Source organism: Rosa chinensis, chromosome 2, assembly GCF_002994745.2.
Source record: "Rosa chinensis cultivar Old Blush chromosome 2, RchiOBHm-V2, whole genome shotgun sequence".
NCBI lineage: Eukaryota > Viridiplantae > Streptophyta > Magnoliopsida > Rosales > Rosaceae > Rosa > Rosa chinensis.
This window is the reverse complement of record NC_037089.1, coordinates 17,157,012-17,180,700: the sequence shown is the minus strand read 5'-3', so window position 1 is coordinate 17,180,700 and position 23,689 is coordinate 17,157,012. Positions and strand designations below refer to the sequence as shown.

Sequence of the window (23,689 nt, the reverse complement as noted above, 5' to 3'; positions counted from 1 at the left end):
GAAAGTCTCGAGTACAACTATCGTGTCACGTATGTAGTATGGTTGATCAATCAAAATGTTAATTATATCATAAAACTACCCCTTTTTTATTAAAGAAAAATACTCAAAACACCTCTCACTACCCCTGTATATATGCACTTATTGATATGCTACATACCACACATGAAACTGCGGCCATCCTGTAGACTATCTCCAAATAGAAATTTGATAAAGTCATAAAACAAGAAACTTTTATTTAATTCTTAGTGTGTGAGTTTTAGAGTTGATTGAGACGATAAATCACATCAAAATACATTGTTGGATTTTTTTTTTTGGAAATTATTTGTTGGACTTTATAAAAAGAGAGAATTTTACAAATGGTTACTCAACTATGACTCATTCGACACTTTGGTCACTTAAGTTTCAAATATATCACTTTAGTCACTCAACTATTACACCCTCAATCACTTTAGTTAGTCACCCAAGGGGCATTTTATCTCACTTTGATCACTTCTCCCAATCATTCTAATACATATTTATTAATTTTTCACAATTGGTTGGACAAAAATATTATTAATATTGTGACAAAAATTTTATTTTTAATGAAAAAAATTAAAGAAGTGACTAAAGTGAATAACAGAGTTAAAGTTGAATGACTAAAGTGATATATTTAAAAAGTAAGTGACCAAAATATCGAATATGTAAAAATTGAGTGATCATTTATGATATTCTCCTTATAAAAATCCAAATTAACAAGAACAAATAAGGGATATGGTTCATAAGAAGCGGCCCTATGCTTGAAACGCCAGCCATAGCCGCTGGCCCCTCCAAATACTAGAATCTGATGCTCCCTGTCTCTGGTTCCCACAATATTGACCGTACACTTCCCCTCCTTCTGTCATTTTTCCTTTCAATTTCCTCCTCTTCTTCGTTTTTAACGGTCTCTAGTCCAACGACTGCGAATTTCCCACCAGTGTTGTGCCGTATTCTCCAAGCGACGCACCGTACACGTCCGCCCCTCTCAGCAATTCAAAGTCCCCGACTTTCTCGCTTCCGTCGTATATAAAAACCAAACCAGCCCAGCCATTCAGGAGCGAACCAAGCAAAAATCAACTTTGATAGCTATGGCGGCCATATCCAACGGCCAGGTCATCGCCGGCCCCACCAATCCAATGGTCACGCCTCTCCTCACCGATCTCTACCAGTTCACCATGGCCTATGCTTACTGGAAAGCCGGCAAGCACAACGAACGAGCCGTGTCAGTCTTCCTCCTCCTTCTTCTTCTTCTTCTTCTTCTCACTAACCAAACGCACCGTTTCATTCTTCTTCTTCTTCTTCTTCTGGTGTTCATAGCTTGTAATTTGTTTCAGGTTTGATTTGTATTTCCGCAAGAATCCATTTGGCGGCGAATACACAGTGTTTGCTGGATTAGAGGAATGCATCAAATTCATTGCTAATTTCAAATTGGCCGACGACGAAATCGATTTCGTCCGCCAATCCTTGTCTTCTTCATGTGAGGTATAGACTCGATTTCACATTTCATTGCAGCATTACATTACACATCTAGTTAGTTGTTCTCTGATTTCGAATAGTGATGATGATGAATTGTAGGAAGGATTCTATAAGTATCTGAGTGGAGTTGACTGTTCCGAAGTTGAAGTCTATGCTATCCAAGAAGGATCAGTCGTTTTTCCAAAGGTTCCTCTCGTTAGAGTTGAAGGACCAATCGCTGTGAGAATCTTTCCAATTTTTTTTTTTCCTTTTTTTTTTTTTTGAAATGAATTGTCTTGGTTAATCAGTGTAGTCAATCAGACTGTTTTGAGGCAGTGTTATAATTTATATATTTGTATTGCTCTTTCAGGTGGTTCAGTTACTCGAAACTCCATTCTTGAATCTCATCAATTATGCGTCATTAGTTGCTACAAATGCCGCAAGGCATCGTTTCGTTGCTGGAGAATCTAAAATGCTACTAGAGTTTGGGCTTCGACGAGCTCAGGTATAGTTGACACGAGCCTAGGATTTAGCAAGCTCGGGTTTTTCACACTTGAATTCCTTGTTTTAAAGTTTCGAGTGGGATAATTGTCATGAGTAAGATGTTTTTGTTCGATATTTAGGGACCTGATGGTGGAATAGGGGCATCTAGGTACTGCTACATGGGAGGATTTCATGCAACAAGGTAAGTGTCTTTTTTAAACTCAGCTGCTGCATATTAGGATTGTGATTTTCATTCTTACTGAGTTGTTTATATGGTTTTTTTTTTCCTCGTTTTTCTAAAGCATTTTAGTATCATATACATAATAAAAGAAACTATATTTGCAGTTCGCACATTTTTGTTGTTGCACAACTGGACACATTTCATATAAATTTGGCATTTTTTGACAGTAATGTTGCGGCTGGAAAGATATTTGGGATCCCGCTTCGTGGAACACATTCGCATGCTTTTGTCAGCTCATTCATGGTTTGTAACTCTTGCAGCAATTTTAAATGTATAAACAGTTAGGTTTTATTCTGCATATTGTCCCTGTGGGATGCCCTGGTGGTTTGTCCACTCACTTTTACTTGACCAGCTGGGGTTTAAGTCCCAACTCTGTCCTTTAATTTTGCACAGACAGAAATAAGAAAATGGATCTACTCTGCATAAATAGGCTTTAAATGAGCATTATATGTTTACTGCTTATCGTTGGAGATTTCATGGATTTTGTTCGTGTCTTTTCATGACAATACTACATTTTTCTTTTAAAAATCCCATTGAGTTTTGAGATCAAAGGTCATGACCTTAATGCGGTTGAGTTCCATTTGATAAGGATATCAAAATACGATATCTTATGCAATTGTATATTGAGTTTAGTGTGAAGTCCTTGTTCTATGCCAGTGTATATATTAAACGTTGTGGTCATTATCTTTTCCTCATCCTTATATTTGTGCCATTGTTCATGAACCTATTCTCTGTCTAATTAATTCAATGATTTGCAGAGCCCAGATGAGATTATAGATAAATCACTTCATAGCAGTGATAAGCGCAGTACTTGTGAGGATTTTGTTAGCCTGGTTCAGACTTGGTTGAGCAAAATTCAGGTGTGTTGATCTTTTCTTTTAGGTAAAATTTTGTATGCATTTGTTACATGGTTTTTAATTGATTTCTTCCCTTTTTCATCCTGGATTATTATTCCTTTTACTCACGGAAGAAATCCATGCCATATTAATGCCTTATATTTTTGGAGTTGTTCAATCTGATTGGACTTCTATATCTTCTTCCATGAGTTGGGAATTGGGATGGTGACATTTTGTCAGTCTTGTGGTGTGTTTTTGGAATTTCTTTCACAAAGCGTTGGCATGCATTCAGGTTGTAGTACATAAAAATAGGACATGCATTCAGGTTGTAGTACATAAAAATCAGGCATGCATTCATGTTGTTTTACATATCTTATTTAATTTTTTTTTCTTGTGAGTTTCTTTCCTAATAGGATCTAAGAATATAGCAATCAAATTCAAACAATACTGACGCGTGTTTGTGTTTGCAGTGGTCAAATTCATTAAATGGTACTTTTGGTGAGACCAATCATAGTGAGCTTGCAGCATTCGCATCGTATGCCCTGGCATTCCCTGATAACTTTCTAGCTCTTGTAGACACATATGATGTAAGTAAACATCATTCAGCTTACTTTATAAATGATGTGGCTGAGCTGACTTATACTTTTGTGGTCCCTGTAACACCATATCTTTCCTTTATTTTCCAAGGTTATGAGGAGTGGAATTCCCAACTTTTGTGCAGTTGCTTTAGCACTCAATGATCTAGGGTAAGTGTGAAAGGTTTTTGTGAGTATCAACCATTAATGTATATGCTCTGTTAATGCGGATATGAATGCTAAAGATATTCAGAACCTAATGTCACACCGTCAATTATAGTACACAACCATTTAGTGGCATCACTTTCTGCTTAGTATCACGTGAGTTAGGGTGGAGTTGTAAAATTAGGTATTCTCAGTTCTGAGAAGCAACAACATTGGCTGGGTAAATGAGGATGGCAATTATGAATTTCAACTTGTGATGAAGAGATCAAATGATTCAAATCACGTCTGGTAAATTCAACAATATGGAAATTTTGCGCATTGGTTGGAAATATGAATCACCAGAATAGCAACTTAATGCTGATAGAGAGATGCAAAGCACTATTTAATAACATGTCTTATTATGGGGCGTCTTTAATTGTGAGTGACTGCCCTTTTAGAGTTTAGTGATTTAATAACCATAGGCCATTTCCCCATCTTTGCAGGTTTGTAATAACATGTTGCTTGATAAATAATGATGCAGTTGTGCAGGTTACTTTTTAGTCAAAACATGATATCCATAAAAATCGCAGTTATAGATTTCCTGTATTCTATCAATAACCATGTGTTTCCCATCTTTCTTTTACCATTGCAAGCATTTAATCTTGTCCTCGGATGTCATCCATGTGTTGCCTACGGCATGATTCTCAATTTCATTAAGCTGATATTAGTTAATCCTCCAAGTATAATGTAGTTTTTATTAATGATTTTGGTGTTGCTAAGCCCAGGTACAAAGCAGCTGGCATTAGGTTGGATTCAGGTGATCTAGCATATCTCTCCTCTGAGGCTCGGAAGATTTTTCGCATCATTGAGAAAGAATTTGGAGTAACTGGATTTGGAAAGACGGTTATCACAGCTAGTAATGATCTAAATGAGGAAACTTTGGATGCTTTAAACAAACAGGTAATGACATTTTCTAGGCATTAACCCACTCCTGTAGTTCCTTGAAATTTGATATCCCATAAACCCTAAACCTTTTAGTTCTCCCCCGCCCCCGCTCTCTCTCTCTCTCACACACACACCAAGACAAAATTTTTATTCAGTCACATAGCAACACAAGATGAAATGTGGGTTGCATCTGTGCATATGATTCCTTTCCATTACATGCAGATAAAGTATTTTGTATGGCATTACTTTTATTATCTCTTTTAACTGTTGATATATCAATTTTGAAGATGTTCTCTTTGGTGGTGGGATCTTACCACAGGATAAGTATATCTTATTGTACCCATGTTAGTTAATAATTTTAATCTATTTGTTGTGTAGGGCCATGAGGTTGATGCATTTGGAATTGGGACCCATGTAGTTACTTGTTATGCTCAAGCTGCTCTGGGTTGTGTTTTCAAGCTTGTTGAGATAAATAATCAGCCTCGCATCAAACTTTCTGAAGATGTCACAAAGGTTTGATCTTACTGTTCTATAAATTTCTAGTTCATTCTCATATGGTCTTTGATTTTTTTATTTTTTTGTTGTTTAATATTATTTTATTTTAGGTCTCCATCCCTTGTAAAAAACGATCTTACAGATTGTTTGGGAAAGAAGGTTATCCCCTGGTAGACATAATGACCGGAGAAAATGAACCTCCTCCAAAGGTATCTTGTCAACTTTTCCTCTGCAATATGTCCCTAAGATTCTTTATTGTTATTATTGGTTTTGCTTTTTTTTAATACGAGTGTATAATGATGTGTGAATGCACACATATTTCAGATGAATTGGTTTAGGTATTCCAAAGTGCTCGCAAGTTGGGACTTGGGATGCTTTGAAAATTGATATCATGTCAAATGGGAATTTAGCTATGCCAGAAAATTAGAATTGTGTTCTGTAAACAAGGTCTCCTTTTCATAGTTAGAATTATGATGGAGTAGATTAAACCCACCAGGCTCTTTAGTAGGTATTTTGATGGGACCTAATTCTATAATTTGGTTCTGTTCCCAATACATGGGGGAAAATAGAAACTAAATGATAAAGCTTAACTCTGCTTCAGCCTTCAGGTGTACATAAGCACCGATTGTGAGTTCAACCCTCCAAAAGTATGAAGGAGTGGCTCAATTCAACTTGCTATAATCATACATTTATATCTCTCCTTGTCTTTTTTTTTTCCTTTCCTTTTTTTGTTTTGTTTTTGGATCAATAGTTATACTTGTTTTGGAGTGGGGTAAGGAGTAGTTCAGTGGATTTTATCTGAAGGACATAAAAAAGATAGTGATCACTGCAAAACATATAATGAGAAGCCTGTAGTTTAGCTGTTCATCTTGAAACTTTAATATGAGAGTATATAGTTCTCTACATATTCATAACTGCTTGTTATTTATTTCTGTTTCTTACTCCTATGGATTCTATACAAGCAAGGAATTCACTCCATGTGATGATCTCTAGAATGATGGAAGCAGGAAGGTCTCATTTTAGACATATTAATATGCAGGTTGGAGAACGGATCCTGTGTCGTCACCCCTTTAATGAATCGAAGAGAGCATATGTAGTGCCGCAGCGTGTTGAGGAACTTATGAAATGCTTTTGGCATGGCCCAGGTATGGGTTCTGGATTTGTCAATCTTCTATCTGAAATCACTGCCTGCTCATTCTTGTTATGGCTATCAGTTTTATCATTTAACCCCACAGTTTTCTCAGATATAGTTATTATGTTACTTTCTAAGACAACAGAAAGCCATGCGCACCTGAAGTTGATGCTTGATATACTTATTTGTTTACCATTGTGCTTCTTGTAAGACATTATAAGTCTGCCAGACTTTTGAAATAAGATGAAAGGACCCACGATCATTTTGTTGGTTATTTTATAATTTTTTAGAAATTGCTTCAACACATCAATCTGTTAGCGTCTAGGTAATGTGCTCTCATTTTATTTATTTATTGAAGGTGGAGTGAGAGAAGATCTGCCACCATTAAAGGACATCAGGGAGCGCTGCATCAGCCAACTCGGGAAAATGCGTCCTGACCACATGAGGAGACTAAACCCCACTCCGTATAAGGTACTAATACAACTTGCTTAAATTATTCTCATTTTTCGACTTTTGTATTTCTAACTATATACTCTTCAATTCTAAGCAGGTTAGTGTGAGTGCAAAACTGTATGACTTCATTCACTTCCTATGGCTCAATGAGGCACCTGTCGGGGAGTTGCAGTGAGAGTCACTCTGTAATAGCAAGGGTAACATGAAGCAGTCCACATATCGCAGCGCAAGCAATGATTAAAGGCCTAGCCGTTTTAGGAGCTTCTTTAAATAGTTTACCGCATACACACGAATGTCCAACACATAATTAGTTTAAATTGAGGAACATGGATTTCTCTAGTTAATAGTATAATAGTTGCTTCCCTACATATTCTTGAACGGCTGCATCCATTTTGAATGAAATATGATGCAAACAAATTTCTCAGTAAATGGGGTTGAGCTTCATCTTCTAAAGCTAAAATTTTATTCCACAATCTGAAAATTTCAAGGCCTTTGGAAGTAAATATGAATTCCCCACATTGAGAACAGCTCATCTAATTTGGATTCCCCAAGCATCTAATAAAGGTTAGTTAGCTGTTAAAGCAGCTAATCATTGTTCAGCAAGGATTTATAGGGACGAAATTTTTTTGGTCCACAGCAAAAGTCTTCCATAAAAATTTTGTACAGAAAAAAAAAAACAAAACTTTCCGTAAAATAAACTAACAAGATGATTGTGGACGAAAAAAATTTCAGCTACTGTTGCCAACGAAATTTTGTCGCTTAAATAATTCTGCTAAAGCAAGTGTAAAGTTTTTTTGCCAACGAAAATGTAAAGCTTTTTGCCGATGAAAGTTTATTGATAAAAACTAAAGCCAATGAAATTTCATTGGTATACACTATTGTTGACGAAAATTCGTCGTTAAAATACTTTTATCAATGAATAGTTTGTCATTAAAAACTTGAGTTGAAGAAATTTCGTCGACACAGGTTATAGCTTTTAATTTTTTTTTAATGGAATTTTTGCCGATAACATTACTGTAGTCACTAGATAAGCCAACAACTCTTTGTTAGTTCCGCTACTTTCTTCAAGACTCGAGAAGGGAAGCAGGGTTCTCGGCAAACATCTTGATTGAGACCCCCCTCAACACATCTTGCTTCTACCCAACCCCTTTAGGCATATCAACAAACATGTCACTCCATATATATTCCGAATCATTCATACAAATTCTAGGTTCAATATAAATTTAACGGGAACATTGATCCCGAATTCAGTAATGGGGGAGGGGGCGAAGAATATGTTCTCTGGAAAAATTAAGTTGATAAGTAACATGTATGAATCAATAAAGATTCTTAAACCTTTCATTGTCTTACCGTAGGTAGGGTGGTGATACTTTTGTTTGGGTTTCATTAGTGTTTAATCAGCTCATCACTAAAAGCTAAAGTAGAACAACAACTACACGACGGCGTGATAGAGAAATGTAATAATAGTTTGCAATAAATTAAGTACCACAAATAAACTAAATGATGAACAAAGTAATGATTCGAACGAAACCAATATCTAGCAATTAGTGCAACCACCCAACCATCACCTCAATTAGTGAAACCAATATTTTTTCAGTTTTTTATTAGGGTTTTATTTTCAGGTTTTTGGTTAGGTCAAATAAGTCCCTACTTTTTTTCAGTTTTTTATTAGGGTTTTATTTTTAGGTTTTTGGCAAGGTCAAATAAGTCCCCACTTTTTTCAGGGTTTAATTAGGGTTTGGAGGTTTTGGTCATGCTGTGGAGCCATCTCTATGGTGTTACTCCTGGGAACTATATGTTATAATATCAATGATGTTTGGTTATCAATGGAATAGTGGATTTTCCTTGCACGTGGTCTGGCGGTTTATGAACACAGTGTCGAAGAGGGTGAAGTGGTTCGTCTGGATGTTGATGACAAGGTCGTATTGTGACACTTGAGATTGGTTACCTTTCTTTGTAGCCTGGGGTGATGGGCGTAAAAGTTGGTTAGGGGTTGGACTTTTTTGGTTCATGGATGTTACTGTTGGTGACGGACCCGTAACTATGGTTCTTGATAGGAATATGCATTTTGATACCACAACTGGTTATTCCAATGCGTTGTAATTTATTTGTTTATTAATGCATTCTACTTCTTCTAAAAAAAAGAAAAAAAAAAGACTGATATCATACTTAAACATATTTGTCTTGCTTTGGCATAAATATAGAAATATATCCCTTATGTTTTTGCCTTAATCAAGTTTGTTAATGCTCCGAAAGACCTAGACTGCGTCTTGGTTACTGAAATTTTCTTTTCATCCGTCGGTGCTGGTTTGCCACTTTGGGCTGCTGCCAGACTAGTATTGGAATGTTAATGCCTAGGTGGCTTCATGTGTGGGAGGTTTGGCTTGAGGGTTTGCTGGAATGGGTGACGGTGGAGTCCAGGCGGGATTTCTGATTGAGGTCGAACTGTATAGCGACAATGGGTTTCGTCATGGGCTTCCAGGACCTGCGGCGGCGTCTTCGTCATGGGATTTCCAAAACTGGAGGCGGCGGTGGCTATGGAGGGCTCGGGGCAGATGGTGTTGTGGAGGCGTGGCTCCGGTGGTTTGGTTAGATTGCTGTGGCGGCGTGGCAATGGAGGGTCTGGCCGGATCGTGAGGGCTGGCATGGCTTAGTGGTTCTGGGCGGTTTTGTGGTGATGGTAGTGGTGGCGCTGCACCAAAGCTGTGCACAGATCTTGGGTTGGCGATGGTGTTTTGGGTTGGGCTTGGGGCACCCTTCACTGCTGGGCCTTGAGCTGGGCTTCCTCTCTCTTGGAGCTGCCCTCTTGGGCTTTTATTTTGGGTTGGGGTGTTTTGCCCTAGGCTCATTCCTATGTTTTTTAGTTTATCTAGTTACAATAATTTCCTTTTTAAGAACCTATGCACTTTTATACACCCTATGTATCTCTAACATCTCTGGAGTAGTACCAAAGTCGCTAGATTTGCGTACTTAATTGTCTAATGAGTGGGTCTATAGCTATGTACCATTGTGAGAACTACCACTAGGTTCTTGTCTATGGCGGAAAGATATGTACTGGTCTATTCTGACTTGTGATGCAATATATTGACACCCGATTTGGGTTTGATTTAAAAATCAAGTTTGTTAATGCTAGCTTTTAAATTTTGGAGTTAGTGAATTAGTTAGTTAGGGAGTGAAGAATATTGTTATGAAACTCACCTAAAAATAACGCGCCTCCTCTCAACACTTAATAATGTAGTTGGAAGATGCCATCTGCTTATTATATGCCTCATTAATCAATCAATTTGCTGATGAATAGAAACAAGAAAACAGAAATGACTTGTTAGAATGTAACATGTTAAAGATATATTCCTTGAGAACCAAGTTAGATGGGTTTCGGGAGTAGTCTAAATGGTGAGAGAGGGATCTATAATTATAAAGAACATGAGTGCTTTCTAAGATTGGTTAACAAAATTAATTTTGATTCTTCCTAGTGGATTTAGAAAAAAAAACAAATTAGACTAAATTTACAATCATAAAATCAAATCAATCAAATGAAAGAAAAAAAAAAACAAACAAACAAACAAAAAGAAGAAGAAGATCGACAATGTATTTGGAGGAAGGAGTTGAGAGAAGAGGACATACACTAATTAGTCTTGCTGTTGCACACCTCATGAAAGGCTATTTGTTTATGAAGATTTGTAGGACAAAATCTAATAGTCATAGATACTAGGGGTAGGTGGGAAACTTCTTTATCACCAATCAACCAAGCATCTATAATGGCATTATTAGAAAGATAGACCGCAATCACCTCATTAATTGTCCTAAAATTTCATTGATAAAGAAGCATTCACAGCATCCACTTTTAAGAGACACCTCGAAAAATACATCCCTCTCTATATTTATATATACAAAAAAGTTATGTATCTTCCTTACAAAAGTTGGTAACTAATTATCAACATAATAACATACTTTGGTTGCTCTTTAGTGACGAGCAATAATGACCTTTAATATTCTCATTGTGTACACTAAAGTGAAAGCCTTTTTCTTTCTAACTGCATGAATTACTTTGGATCATTTCTAATGTTTTTTTTATTTTACAGTAATCTCTAAAATCTTCATAATTTTTTCTTAAAATTTTAGATATTGTTGTAAATTTAGGGAATTTGATTTTCTCTTTCCTCACCATCCCTAAATGGGGATATTATAGTCTTATAGAGAATCTGTTGGAGCAAAAGAAGCTCATTTTCCCCTAAAATAAAGTAAAATCAAAATATAGGGAAGCTACTTCCCTATAATTTCTATATTATAGGGAAGCAAAAGTCAAAGTTTTAGCCTGTTTTTCTTCTCCAACTCTAATTGATTTCTTACTTTACAGCGATCTCTAAAATTTTAGAGATTGCTGTAAATTTAGAGAATTTGGTTTTATCTTTTCTCACTATCCCTAAAATGGAGATAGTTATAAAGAATATGTTGCAGCAAAAGAGGTTGATTTTTCTCTAAAATAGAGAAAAATCAAAATATGAGGAAGTTGTTAGAATTGCTCTTAGAAAAGTTAATTATGTGTTCATATTTACTTTAGTGACCTCAATATATCTCTGTCATTGTGTTGTTAATTAAGGTTTTCTACTTTTTAGTTTTTTTCAAGCCACTTGTAGGTAGCTATCACATTTTCATGGTTACACACTTTACCCTCATTAGGGATCCCCCTTCATTATTGCATTTCTATCCATACTATAAGCGAAATCCTCTAATTTCTTTCATAGTTTGCTTCATTGAAAAAAATAGCTAGACTAATAACTTCATGAACAAAATGTTATACATACTCCAAATATCACACATTTTATTAATAAATCAACAAAACCTGCACATTTTCAGTGACACATTTTCGTTACACTCGCATACTTGTTCTGTAAACAATGACTTTGAGTCTGTCTTTGACTTGCCTTTTTCTACACTAGTTTTGTTCGGCTATTTCCATTTTTGTACATTATAATTTTCACAACTACGGTGATGAAGCTTCCAAGTTTCAACGACCCCCCGAGTCCGACCCCGCCTCTTTTTTTACCTCTCTTAAAAAACGCACCACCAGGTCCTCACTCCTTAGATAGTTAGATCTTTTTCCGATTCCAAACTACATCCCATCAATGCCAGCTGCCATTTCTTCTCTCTCTCTCTCTCCCCCCTCACTCTTCACTCTCTCATTAAAGCCTGTAACTGAGCACGACCAAAGCTTTTAGCTTTCACACTGATGAAAAAGAAGCACCACAACAATTTCAAATGTCTGATACCAAAACAGAGCACATGAACGACCACCTCTCGGAACCCACCTCCATTTTTGGCCTGAGCTTGTGGGTGGTTCTCGGAGTTTGTGTTGGAGCCGCCTTTGTGCTTGTTTTGGTTCTCATTTCGCTCTACTTGGCCTCCAAGCGATCCAAGAACAAGTCTTTACAGACACCCAAAATCCCTATTGTTTCCAAGGAGATCCAGGAGATCAGGGTTGACCATGTTCGGACCCAAGTCCAAGCTTACCTGAACCCTGAACCCGACCCGGCTCCGAGAATCGAGAGGCAGGCTTTGCTCAAGTCTGCAGAGGAAGAGAGCCCAACTGGATACCACAAGGTTCACATTGATATTGGCAAGGACCATAGGATTACTTATCCATGTGGGAGGTCTTCTTCTTCACATGGAAGTGGGGAGGCTCAGGTAGCTATGGTGGGCCCTGAGGTTTCTCACTTGGGTTGGGGACATTGGTACACGCTGAGAGAGCTTGAGGTGGCAACTAATGGGTTTGTGCATGAGAATGTTATAGGTGAAGGAGGGTATGGGATTGTGTACCATGGCGTTTTGGAAGATAAGACTCAGATTGCTGTCAAGAACTTGCTCAACAACAAGTTAGTGATTTGAATTCATTCTTTTTCATTTTTCCTAATGTTGTGTGTAGGCAATTGAGTTGTTATGAAATGAGGTTTAGTTAGTGCATGATTTGTTGGATAGGGTTAGAAGTGTGTTACTTGTTATTGTGATTATTGGAATGTGTATTATTGAATTGATGGATTGGATTTGTGAACTTGTACAGGGGGCAAGCTGAGAAGGAGTTTAAGGTTGAAGTTGAGGTAATCGGACGAGTTCGGCATAAGAATTTAGTGAGATTGCTTGGTTTCTGTGCTGAAGGAGCTCATAGGTACTCTGTTTTTCCCTAATACCTCTAGCTTTGATTCTATTAGTAACTATAAAGCATTGATGTTTTATCTTCAAGTAACTGATGTAGTGCTTGCTTGGTTCTTATGTGATAGGATGCTTGTGTATGAGTATGTCAACAATGGGAACTTAGAACAATGGATTCATGGCGATGTAGGGCCTGTGAGTCCTCTGACTTGGGAGATTCGAATGAACATCATATTGAAAACTGCGAAAGGGTATATAATGCAAATCAAATTCAGAATTTCCTTATGTGATTTAAATAGTTGATTTTTCTTCCTTCCCCTGCCTTTCATCCATGGCAGTATGGCACTCGTTATTCATTGTTTTTTGATAATGTAGGTTGTCATACCTTCATGAAGGACTGGAACCCAAGGTTATTCACCGTGATATAAAATCGAGCAACATTTTACTTGACAAGCAGTGGAATGCCAAGGTGTCAGACTTTGGCCTTGCTAAGCTCATTGGCTCTGAGAGGAGCTACATTACAACCCGTGTCATGGGAACGTTTGGGTATGTTTGGAACCTCCCTCGATGTGCATATGTGTCCGTGTTTGTGCACTTGCATTTGCTTGCATTGGATGTACTAACAATTTGTTTCTGCCTTTTGAAGCTATGTAGCTCCCGAATATGCCAGCACGGGCATGTTGAATGAGAGAAGTGATGTGTATAGCTTTGGGATTCTTATCATGGAGATAATATCGGGGAGGAATCCAGTTGATTATAGCCAGCCTCCCGGAGAGGTTTAGACAATAATTTATGGTTCTCTTTCGCTTGATTTTTCTCTCCGTATTTCTTTTAATCTAAACTGGAGAAATTTCAGGTGAATTTAGTTGAGTGGCTTAAGAAGATGGTTGCTAACAGAGAACCAGAGAAAGTATTGGATCCTAAGGTATCTGAGAAACCTCGTTCCAGAGCACTTAAGAGGGCTCTTCTTGTAGCTTTGAAGTGTGTGGACCCAAATGCACTGAAGCGGCCAAAAATGGGACATGTTGTTCATATGCTAGAAGCTGAAGAGGCGCAATTCAAAGATGTATGTATGCACTTCTGAATGAAAATCAATCTGAACTCTCTTTTGATTTGTTTGAGCACTTACAATACTTGTAACATATAGAAAGATCATAGCTTCTTAGACATTTTCTTTATGTATAGAAAAATTAATGCTTTTTAGTAGCATCAGCTGGCTCTATAATGCAGTTCATTTATCCATTTTCATTGATATCTGGTTGAGCCTTAGTGCTTTACTCACTCATTCCATTAGTATCTCCGTTTACACCTCTGATGTTATCATTTCTTTTCACCTAGAAGTTTCAACCCTGTAGTCTGTTACTTACTTGGTTGTTAACACTGATTTAGGATGGGAGATCTATAAGGGACCTTGGATGCTCAGATGTTGACAATGTGAAGAATGGGTTGAAGGAAAAGCAGGTAACAGAATCAGGTGATAGTAGCAGATATGAAAATGGAATGCATGCTGATAAGACAAGACAGAGACATGAAGAGACGTAGTGAAAATTTTGCCAGAGGGTTGCAGATCTTATACCCATTCAGAAGCTGGCCATTGGATTTGCTGACGATTCCAGTTACCTGGTGGCTTTTACATAGGTCATTACTCTACATTGTATACAGCTTCTGTTCTGCACCTTATTCAAAAGAACATCCAGCATATTATAGTGTCATGTAATTTCTAGTCACATTACAGCTCACTCCTGTGAGTTAAATGAACGATTTTTCGTATATAGCAAATTCAAGTCAAAATGATAGTTTCCTGAATATCTGTTGAACTCCTCCCCCATTGTTAAGAACTTAGGATTGTTGTTGCTGCAGAGAAATGAGACTTTATAAGAAGAGGCAAAGATGAACATTATTCACATAATAACTTAATAGCAACTTGTCTGAGCCAAAAGTGAAGGCCATAGAATTATTGGCTCGAGAACTTGGTGAAACTTGATGTTTGATCATACACTGCTGTCCCCACTAGGAACATGTTTTTTCTAGCACTCAATTTTAGGGTGGGAGTGTGGGACTATGCAAAACTTTACAGCAGAGCTATGATTAGGATGTTTCCCAATCACTCTGTTCATCTACAAGCAAAAAAAGGTTACATTTGAACTGGATATGGATTATGGCCTTGGCTGTTGCCCTAGTGAAAATTACAGTAGGAGCAACTTAATCATTACTTCCTCTATGCATAGCAGCATGAAGATTTACTTTGTTTCATATATGAACTTCTGCAATTTTGTGAAAGATCCCTATTAGTCAACATCTGATTCTTTTTTAGTTGCTTCGGTGCTTTATAATGTTTGGTAGTTGCCAAATGATTGCACTGTTTAATATCTCAATTCTGTCCCAACAAATTTGCCACCGAAATGTGTCGATGGCTACCACATTGTATACTATAGGTGACGGAAGATGTTTTAGAATTTGGAATTTCATGATTCAACAACCAATTGTCGCCCCTAGCAGATGATATTTCATTGTAGCAGATTACGACGCCTTAACCTCTAGAATAGGGTGACATTAAACTTTGTTCGAATGCACTCGCAATTCTTCAATCGTCATTTTCCTTGAAATTCTGAGAGGGACCAGGAGTCTATCATCCTCCACCAGATCTTTCTGATACCAGATTACACTAGATTTTATGATTTTATGTGGTTTATGTTTTTCTCAAGTACTGGGGACTTGGGAGGAGATGATGGTTATAAGAAAATGACGTTGGAATTGGTTGTGCTTTGATTAATTAAACAATGTGGGAGACATAAAAATCAATAATTAATTAATTAATTTGGGAAGTATAAAACTAATGTAATCAGCACGGAATAACGAAAGGTATATACGAGTAATACGACCACTGAGAACATGCAGGGTTGGAAAACAAACCCAATCTCTTGGTATATTGAAAATACATTCCAACGAGAATTACCCATGAAATATGACCCGATTGATTCTTCTGGGAACTTGTAAATAAGTGAAAATTGGGATTCCAGAGACATAACACACATAATAAGCCAACTTGCCCAAACTTTGATATCGCATCGCAAAATGTGAAGAAAGGGAAAATTTGTTACATAATAGTGATAATACTAATAGATATTATTAGTCATAGACTAGTAGCATATGAAAACTGAGAAGCCCACCATATATACATCACCAGAATTTCTCCATAACTTTTCCTCAAGACCAAGAATGATGAATCAATTGCCTGAAATAATATTTTTCCGTGTGGTTCAAAAAATTACAAGGGAGGGAAACTGTGTGCAGCAATTATATCCGCATTGAGAGAGTAGCAGCCAAAATTGTTCCACACAACCACCTCAACAGGATTGATTTGCTATTCCGAGGAGCAAAGTTACTACTAGGACCTGAAGGAGGTGTGCTGGCGAGGGAAGCAGGTGGCGGTGGAGCAAGTTTTGGGACATCACATGAACCAAATGTAGCATTTCCAGTTGTAGCATTCACCTGTATGATGAAATGTAATTAAAAAACTCAGGTGATTCAAATGCTCGTTTGATCAACTTATGGTTCCAATGACAAACTTCACCCATAAACAGAAATGAAGGTTCCATACCTTGCAATATGTAATGCTGTCACACCCACATGTCAGTTGACCATTTGATTGATCCACTGCTTCAGCAGCTCCCCCGCCATCACTTTTCTGCAACAACAAAATCAACAGGTTAGGCAAATGCAGGTTAATTTGTCATTTGTTACTTGACTCTGTTGCACAGATTGCCGAATGAAAAATTAGCCTGCAAGTACCTGGTAATAATCAACGGCAATAAAGTTTGGCCACCGTTTCCCAGCTGCATCATAACAAGTTTTGATCTCGCTCAGTAATGGAGCTGAATTGTCTGCGCAAGTTGCTGATGCATTGGGAATATCACGGAAGTAGTTCACCAGAACTAGTGACTTTGATGTTGTGTTCATGGGAGATGATTCAGCACGATTCGGACATGAATTAGGTACCATCCCGCCATTTCCATCTGAGAATTTAGTATGCAGACAAAATTCGGGAAATTTGTAGTCAGAAATTTAATCTTTAGAAGAACAGCATTAATCATATGATGTTGAGAATTTGATTTTTAACCAAACAATGTTACTTCCTTCAAACACGCAACAAGTGCCTAAATGATATATATGTAGGATGTTAAATTATCTCACTAATAATTCTAAACAAACATTAAACAACCTAGTGAGATGCATACAATTGTTCATAATACATCTAGAACTAAAGAACTAGACCTCCCAACCTTTTTTTTCTGTTTTTTTTTTTTTTTTTTTTTTTTTTAAAAGAGGACTCACATTGATTTTCTACGACATAGTTCCACTCGTAAGCAATTCCCTCTGAGGCCTCCTTCGATGACTTAGAGGTGAAGACCACCAACCTCTGATTGTTTTTAGCCATATCATCAACAGTTGGCCAATCATTTCCATCCTTTGGCATCCGAGCCAGGGGGAACATATAGGTCTTTAAACCAGCTGAATCAAAGACTTTTGACAAGCCTGATGGAGATGTTACATAATCCTCAATAAAAATTGTGACAATTTCTGAGGGATTTGCTTCCAAAAATGCTCGAATTTCTTTCAGCACGTCAAGAGCAGGTCTCTGCAGAGAAAATTGGGGCACAAGCATACTCAATAGATCAAAAGCAGCATTGCAACATTTGTATAATGAATTGACTCATTTAACTCGTGCTGAACCATTAACGAAGTTGAAACACTTACAAATGCTGTGAAATTGTAACATTTGCCCCCAGTTGAGTGACATAACCAGATATCGTTGTTGAAGTCATACATATCCAACATAAATCCTCGAACTCCATTCTGCCAAGCAATGAAAATTATACAAAGGGGTCTTTTCGCCAGAATGGTTGAAATAAGTTTTAAAAGAATATTCTAATTTTAACACACACAGAAACAATTGAAAAACAAAAAAGTGACTTCTAAAATAATTCACTTATTTAGATAATATACATATAGATAAAAACAAGTGAAACTGAGGCAGGTGGTAATGGTATACTCTTTGCATAATTGCATGGACACTAGTCAAATGTTTCAGGTGGGCTACTTAGCTGGATGCTTCTTCTTTAATCAAAATATGGTCGACAAAGGCTTTTTAATCTCAAGGACAGGTATTCAAGCAAAAAGAGAAAAGGAACAGCTAGACATTTGCATCAATTATCACTAACAGACCCACATGCTTAACCTCAAACTCCTCATTGTTTAGAAACACATTTTATATATTCCCTTTCTTAGCTTTTGCTTCAGAATCCAGTCTGCCCTGAAAATTATTATGCTTTTTCAGCACAGTAATTCAACGAAAACATATTTACAATTTATGGAAAAAACTTGCATGTTAAATTATCAGTTTGGGCTCCTATGAGATTTAAGACTTCACCGCAAGTACCACGGGACTGACCCCTCTGATATATTATTAGTTAATTTTGTGAATTTGTCCAAAACCAATAAACCATGTTTAGACTTCTATGTAGCTACCTTCGTATATAAAAATTAAATACCATACCCTAAGCTCAAAAGGGTGAACCCTTAAACCCTTGAGCACACTTTCTGGACATAAGCACCAACAGATCAGTTTGGTCATTCTAGACCAAAACTTAAGATGCCCCAATTTGACCGTTCTATAATGCAATGCATGTTGTGCTGCATATTCCAATAATTTCCTTTATAGGCATGTAACACGCCTTACATTAAAAATGAAGTGTGGCAATTTTACAAACAAAAAGGGAAGGACCAACAAAACAACCATGTGCCAAATCACTTTTATGATTTTCCATCAATTTCTATTTGGTCAAACGGTCAAACCCTTCAGGATTTTCATACGTTTGACCCATTCTTAGACCTCTCAAAATAAGGCAAAATCCAACCGTAACATTCACAATGTCACCTTGCATGGCAAGTAAGATTACCATTGCATCCCCACACAGAAAAGAAAAAAGAAAAAAGAAAAACCAATTACCAGTAATCAAAAATAAAACAAATGAACTGTCAAGAACAACAAACTCCCCAGAACAGAGGTATCAAGAAAAAAAAAAAAAACTTACTTTGAGCTGAGATGTAACGGTGTCGTTCTGATTCATCGGAGCAATAATCAACGATCCGGTGGACGACCGCACCCCTGCTTGAGCGTACGAGTTGTGGGTCGTAAGCCATGTGTAATTATTAAAGGGAAGACCTTTCACCTAATAAAGCAATAATCAGAAAAACCAAACCAAACCCACATGCACAATCCGATACAATACTAAATGTCTAAATGCAATTTAGGAAAGAAAAGTGATATATTACCTTAGATGTAGGATTGGTGGGTTGAATCCGGGTACATCTGGGTCGGGTATTACCATTTGCAGCGCATGTTTGGCAGCTTAAACCGGCGTCGCAATCTGTGTCTTTGGAACACGTCTCTCCAATCTGTTTGGCATTTCAGAAACCCAATGGTCAAAAATGGAACAAACCCAGAAAATAGAAATGGGGATGTGAGCTAAAAGTGGTAAAAAGTTTGAACCTTGAGGCTGATACAGGGAGAGAATAGGCAAGCTATGATGAACAGAACTTGAAGTTTGGGACTTTTTGAGAAAGCTCCCATTTTTAATCTGCAATTAGTGAAATAGATTGAAGAGGGTGAGCATATAATGGCAATGTGAATTGGGGAGGTTTAAGGGTTTTGCAAGAAAGGAAACAGAACGTTGATCAAAGAAGAAAGCTTTACCCTTTTTTGGTTTTTTTTTGGGTAACAATTTCCAGGTTTGAGGTTGAGTGTCAGAGACTCTTCTAAGTGAGATAGATAGATAGAATATGTATAATATTTTGTGGGGTTTAAAGAGTCCTTGAAAGAGAGATTGGAGAAAAGGCTAGGAGTTGGTGGGTTTCTCTCTCTCTTTCTCTCTTTCTGGTGAAGGTGGGGGTTGGTTTGGACGGACCTGAGTCCTCTGAGACCCTTCCTGGTTTTTATTGTTTTTTTTTTTTTTTGGGTTTTGAAATTTTTAATGAGAAAGAAGAAGAAGAAATGAGAACAGAGATAAAGAACAGTGTCGATTGGATGGCCGGGTTTCAGATGACACGAGTCCGAAGGAAAACTGCGTTGTAGTCCCGGTAGGTGCGGACCTCTGTGTCACTTTAGCATCCCTTAAAAGAAAATTCGAATTTCCTCAATCGGTATTTATCCTCTTTTTCTTGACAACTAAAAAGTCTAAACCCTTAAACCAAAAACCCTCGCAAAAATAGAAAACTTATACTCGTTTAAGAGCTGGATGCTTTCCTCTTTTCTTATTCCCGGCCTGTTTTGAACTCAATTTTTTATTTATTTCCATTCATATAGATCATCCGTCAGATCTGTTCTATTAATAATAACTTATTATTCGAAGTTTAAATAAATAACAAGATATTATTATAACATAATTTTGCTCATTATGAAACATATTAAACATCCCTAATTTTTTGTTTTGTTGTATTGTTTTTCAATCGATCCAGCATACAAATCCAATTTCCAAAAACTCGGTGTTTATGTATGCATAGCGTACTATATTTAGCTTCTTAATAAAATAATAAAATTCAACAGAGAACTTTAAAAACATGTGGAAATTTAAACTGAATGATAAGAAACACGTCAAATGGGTTCTAGAAGATTTATAGTTTTATCATCCTTGTTGCTATGTTGCTTAATTAAGTGGTCTATTAATCAATTTAGTAATATATATGTTGTATTTGCAGCCGTATAAGACTGAATGTGTCCAAGTAAAGCCGTCCCTATATCTTCGTCAAGATTCCAATTGTGTTCAAATTCCTTTGTAGACTTCTAGACTCGGCACATCTAATTAGGCTGCAGCCTGCAGGCTGGGCCGTATTAGAATTGGTATGTTGCGTGTGGATCCCATTATATATAATTGGTATCCTTTTATCTAGTGCTTGACTTGAAGCTAATTCCTGGTAAATGTCAATATCGACTTCTGTTTCATCCTCTTCACCATAGTTGACACAATGGAGCTAATGACCTAATCTCATTTCTCCACTTCATCACATTCACAACAAAGGAAATTATGTATTTAATGAGGATATGAGTTGTGAACTTGTGATATTCTTTTTATGTAGGTATCCAATTAACTAGAGATAAATGTTGAATTCACACCCATGAACAGCTGGAAATCTCATTACTAGCTTTAGCATTTTCATTATCAATTGCCAATTTACTCATATGAATATATTGCCACCCATTGTGGGTCGTTTGATTCAAAAAAAAAAAAAAATTGTCAATTTACTCCACTAGCCAACTTCCTGCTTACTCATTAATTTTTTGCTTGAAGGCCAACCTCCTAACTTTTCACACAATTGTTAATCTACTCTACAAAAAAGTTTATTGAATTTCACCACGGTTTCATCCAGTTTATTGAATTCCATTGCTTTGTAATTTAGGGGGGTGTATTGTATTTGGATTTGTGTGGAGTTTTTTTAAATGATAGACTTTTTCAAAAGTCCATGGATTCTATAAAAAGTTCATAGACTTTTATTGATTTTTTAAAAACCATTGACTTTTACTGATTTTTAGCACAGATTTTTACTGATTTATAAAAATCTACAGACTTTATATAAATGACTTATGTAGATTTCACAATACTTATAAAAAAGAAAAACCAAGCTAGTTTATTAGTCAGAGAATAAAATACGATGCCATAGCTATGTTAACTAATGACCATTAGCGTAGGAATCAGAGAAGCTCAAATAATGTCATGAAACAAACATATAAGAAAATAAAGGAAAAGCCTCCAAATATAATCAACCAAACCAAAAGATATCCAAAAAGAGAAGAGAAAAAAAAACACATTGATGAAGTTTCATGCCAAATAAGCAGACGTCTTTGAAATAATGATATGATTTATTCTTCTCCCTCATTTTCACTTTCTTGATTGTCATTGTTTTCATTGTTGGCATTTGGTTGGGCATCTGTCCACATATGAGTAGCAATACTCATTCTCCATTCATTAGCATTCTCTCTTTGTTGATCTTGGGTTTGAAAATCATCCCATTCAAAATTATCTTTGTGATTGTCTATCGGATCTTCTTCTGGTTCAGGAGGAAATTCATCCGAACGACATTCCTGTAGAAGAAAATTGTGCAAACCTGCACAAGCCAAAACTAATTCTGCTTGTGTCTTATATAAAAATGGTGGTGCTGATTTGAAGATTGTGAAACGCGACTTAAATATTCCAAATATTCTCTCAATTACGTTCCTCAAGGAAGCATGGCGAAGATTGAATAACTCAATTGCATTGACAGGATGATTTCCTTCACCACCAAAATCTTTGAGGTGATATCGAGTACCTCGAAATGGAGCTAGGAACCGACGTCGATTTGGGAATCCGCAGTCCCCTAAGTAAAATTTCTAACATTAAAGCTCTGCTCAACATACACATAATATTCTCAAAGCATAAAAAAGAACACTAAAATTTTAGAAAAAGAAAATAAATAACCTGACATAATTTTATCAGCCATTGCCGACTTTAGTGGTGGCCAACATTGGCTTCAAATTGAAGGGTTAAAGCAAAATTTGAATGAAAATTAATAACTCTGTATAGATTCACCCAAAGCTTGAACCAAATCGCACCTCTGACATTACTATCATTTTAAGAAAGTTGACATGAGATTGTCAACATAAGTCCCATCTCAATGCAGGGTAAAATCACACACACTATTAGGTATAGAAAAGAAGTTCTGGCATGAAGGAAAAAAAAAAAAAAACCACCCACCGTTTGGCTAATCTACCCGAACTTAAGAGCCACAAGGGCAAAGCAGTAGCAAAAAAAAGAGAACCATGCCATATAGGATAGCAACAAATACAAAAGAAACAGAAAACCTAGCGAGAAAAACAAAGAAGAAGAAACATATGCAGCAAACAAGTGACGACAATAGCAATAACCGCAATAGTATGCAGGACTATGATCGAACCATAAAAGCATTAGGCATATACATTATTTGGCTTTGTTTTAGGAGTTGATGATAATATTAGGGTTCCAAGCATCACAATTGAAAAAAAAAAAAATCAAATTCAACAACAACAATGAACATGTTAGGTATTAGAGGTTGATATCACAAAATAATAGAGAAAAGAAAAAAGAAATTATGAAAGAGAGATGATGGAGGACCAACCTTGAACGCGCAGAGAGAAGAACTTTGACAGACTTTTCCACGCTCAAAATCTTTGCTCTGGTGGCTGGAAAAATATTGGAATTTGGTATTTATACTTAACACTACAAAGTCCATGATTTTCCATGATTTTCTAATTCCGTATGTATGAATGATATTTTGAATACCCCTAAACTTCTATTCATTTTTAAAAGTCCTAATTGAATACCCCTAGACTTTGGTGGAATTCATAAAGATTTTTTAAAATCCTAATTGAATACACCCAGACTTTTATGGACTGTTAAAAGTCTCTATTGAATACACCCAGACTTTTAAATTCCATGGATTTCTTTAAAAGTGCCAGTAATTCCATATACAATACACCCCCCTTAGTCGTTTATTAATGGAAATTTCTTTCTTCTAAAAAAAAAAAAAGTTATTTTATTTTATTTTTGCTGAATATCCTAGCTATTAAATCATTTACCCCCATTTTAATCAGGACCTAAGTTTCTTAAATTTTATTTACAAGATTGAAAGGCAAAAGCTATTTGATAAACTAGAAAATGGCAAAGTGATTGTCTTCTAAGTTAATATATGACAAAGT

General features: G+C 36.5%; 3 protein-coding genes across 3 annotated transcripts; 2 read left to right on the top strand and 1 right to left on the bottom strand.

The window, feature by feature from the left end:
- The first annotated feature begins 754 nt into the window (after window positions 1-754).
- On the top strand, window positions 755-7,216 carry LOC112186685 (nicotinate phosphoribosyltransferase 2). The gene is made up of 15 exons (XM_024325185.2): window positions 755-1,237; window positions 1,350-1,497; window positions 1,591-1,710; window positions 1,841-1,975; window positions 2,094-2,155; window positions 2,362-2,437; window positions 2,953-3,054; window positions 3,501-3,617; window positions 3,718-3,776; window positions 4,535-4,709; window positions 5,073-5,207; window positions 5,300-5,398; window positions 6,229-6,334; window positions 6,680-6,792; window positions 6,872-7,216. Exons 1-15 carry the CDS (start codon window positions 1,104-1,106, stop codon window positions 6,947-6,949), a joined length of 1,659 nt encoding a protein of 552 aa, XP_024180953.1. The 5' UTR covers window positions 755-1,103; the 3' UTR covers window positions 6,950-7,216.
- Window positions 7,217-11,870: 4,654 nt separating this feature from the next.
- On the top strand, window positions 11,871-14,738 carry LOC112186686 (probable serine/threonine-protein kinase At1g01540). Its single transcript, XM_024325186.2, has 7 exons — window positions 11,871-12,647; window positions 12,833-12,937; window positions 13,050-13,172; window positions 13,297-13,467; window positions 13,568-13,697; window positions 13,778-13,987; window positions 14,311-14,738. Exons 1-7 carry the CDS (start codon window positions 12,034-12,036, stop codon window positions 14,461-14,463), a joined length of 1,506 nt encoding a protein of 501 aa, XP_024180954.1. The 5' UTR covers window positions 11,871-12,033; the 3' UTR covers window positions 14,464-14,738.
- Window positions 14,739-15,958: 1,220 nt separating this feature from the next.
- LOC112186687 (PI-PLC X domain-containing protein At5g67130) lies at window positions 15,959-20,214 on the bottom strand. The gene is made up of 9 exons (XM_024325187.2): window positions 19,679-20,214; window positions 19,475-19,562; window positions 19,258-19,380; window positions 19,017-19,154; window positions 17,680-17,778; window positions 17,257-17,560; window positions 16,714-16,937; window positions 16,523-16,609; window positions 15,959-16,413 (listed from the first exon to the last, which is right to left on the bottom strand). Exons 2-9 carry the CDS (start codon window positions 19,553-19,555, stop codon window positions 16,219-16,221), a joined length of 1,251 nt encoding a protein of 416 aa, XP_024180955.1. The 5' UTR covers window positions 19,556-19,562; window positions 19,679-20,214; the 3' UTR covers window positions 15,959-16,218.
- Between the last annotated feature and the right edge of the window lie 3,475 nt (window positions 20,215-23,689).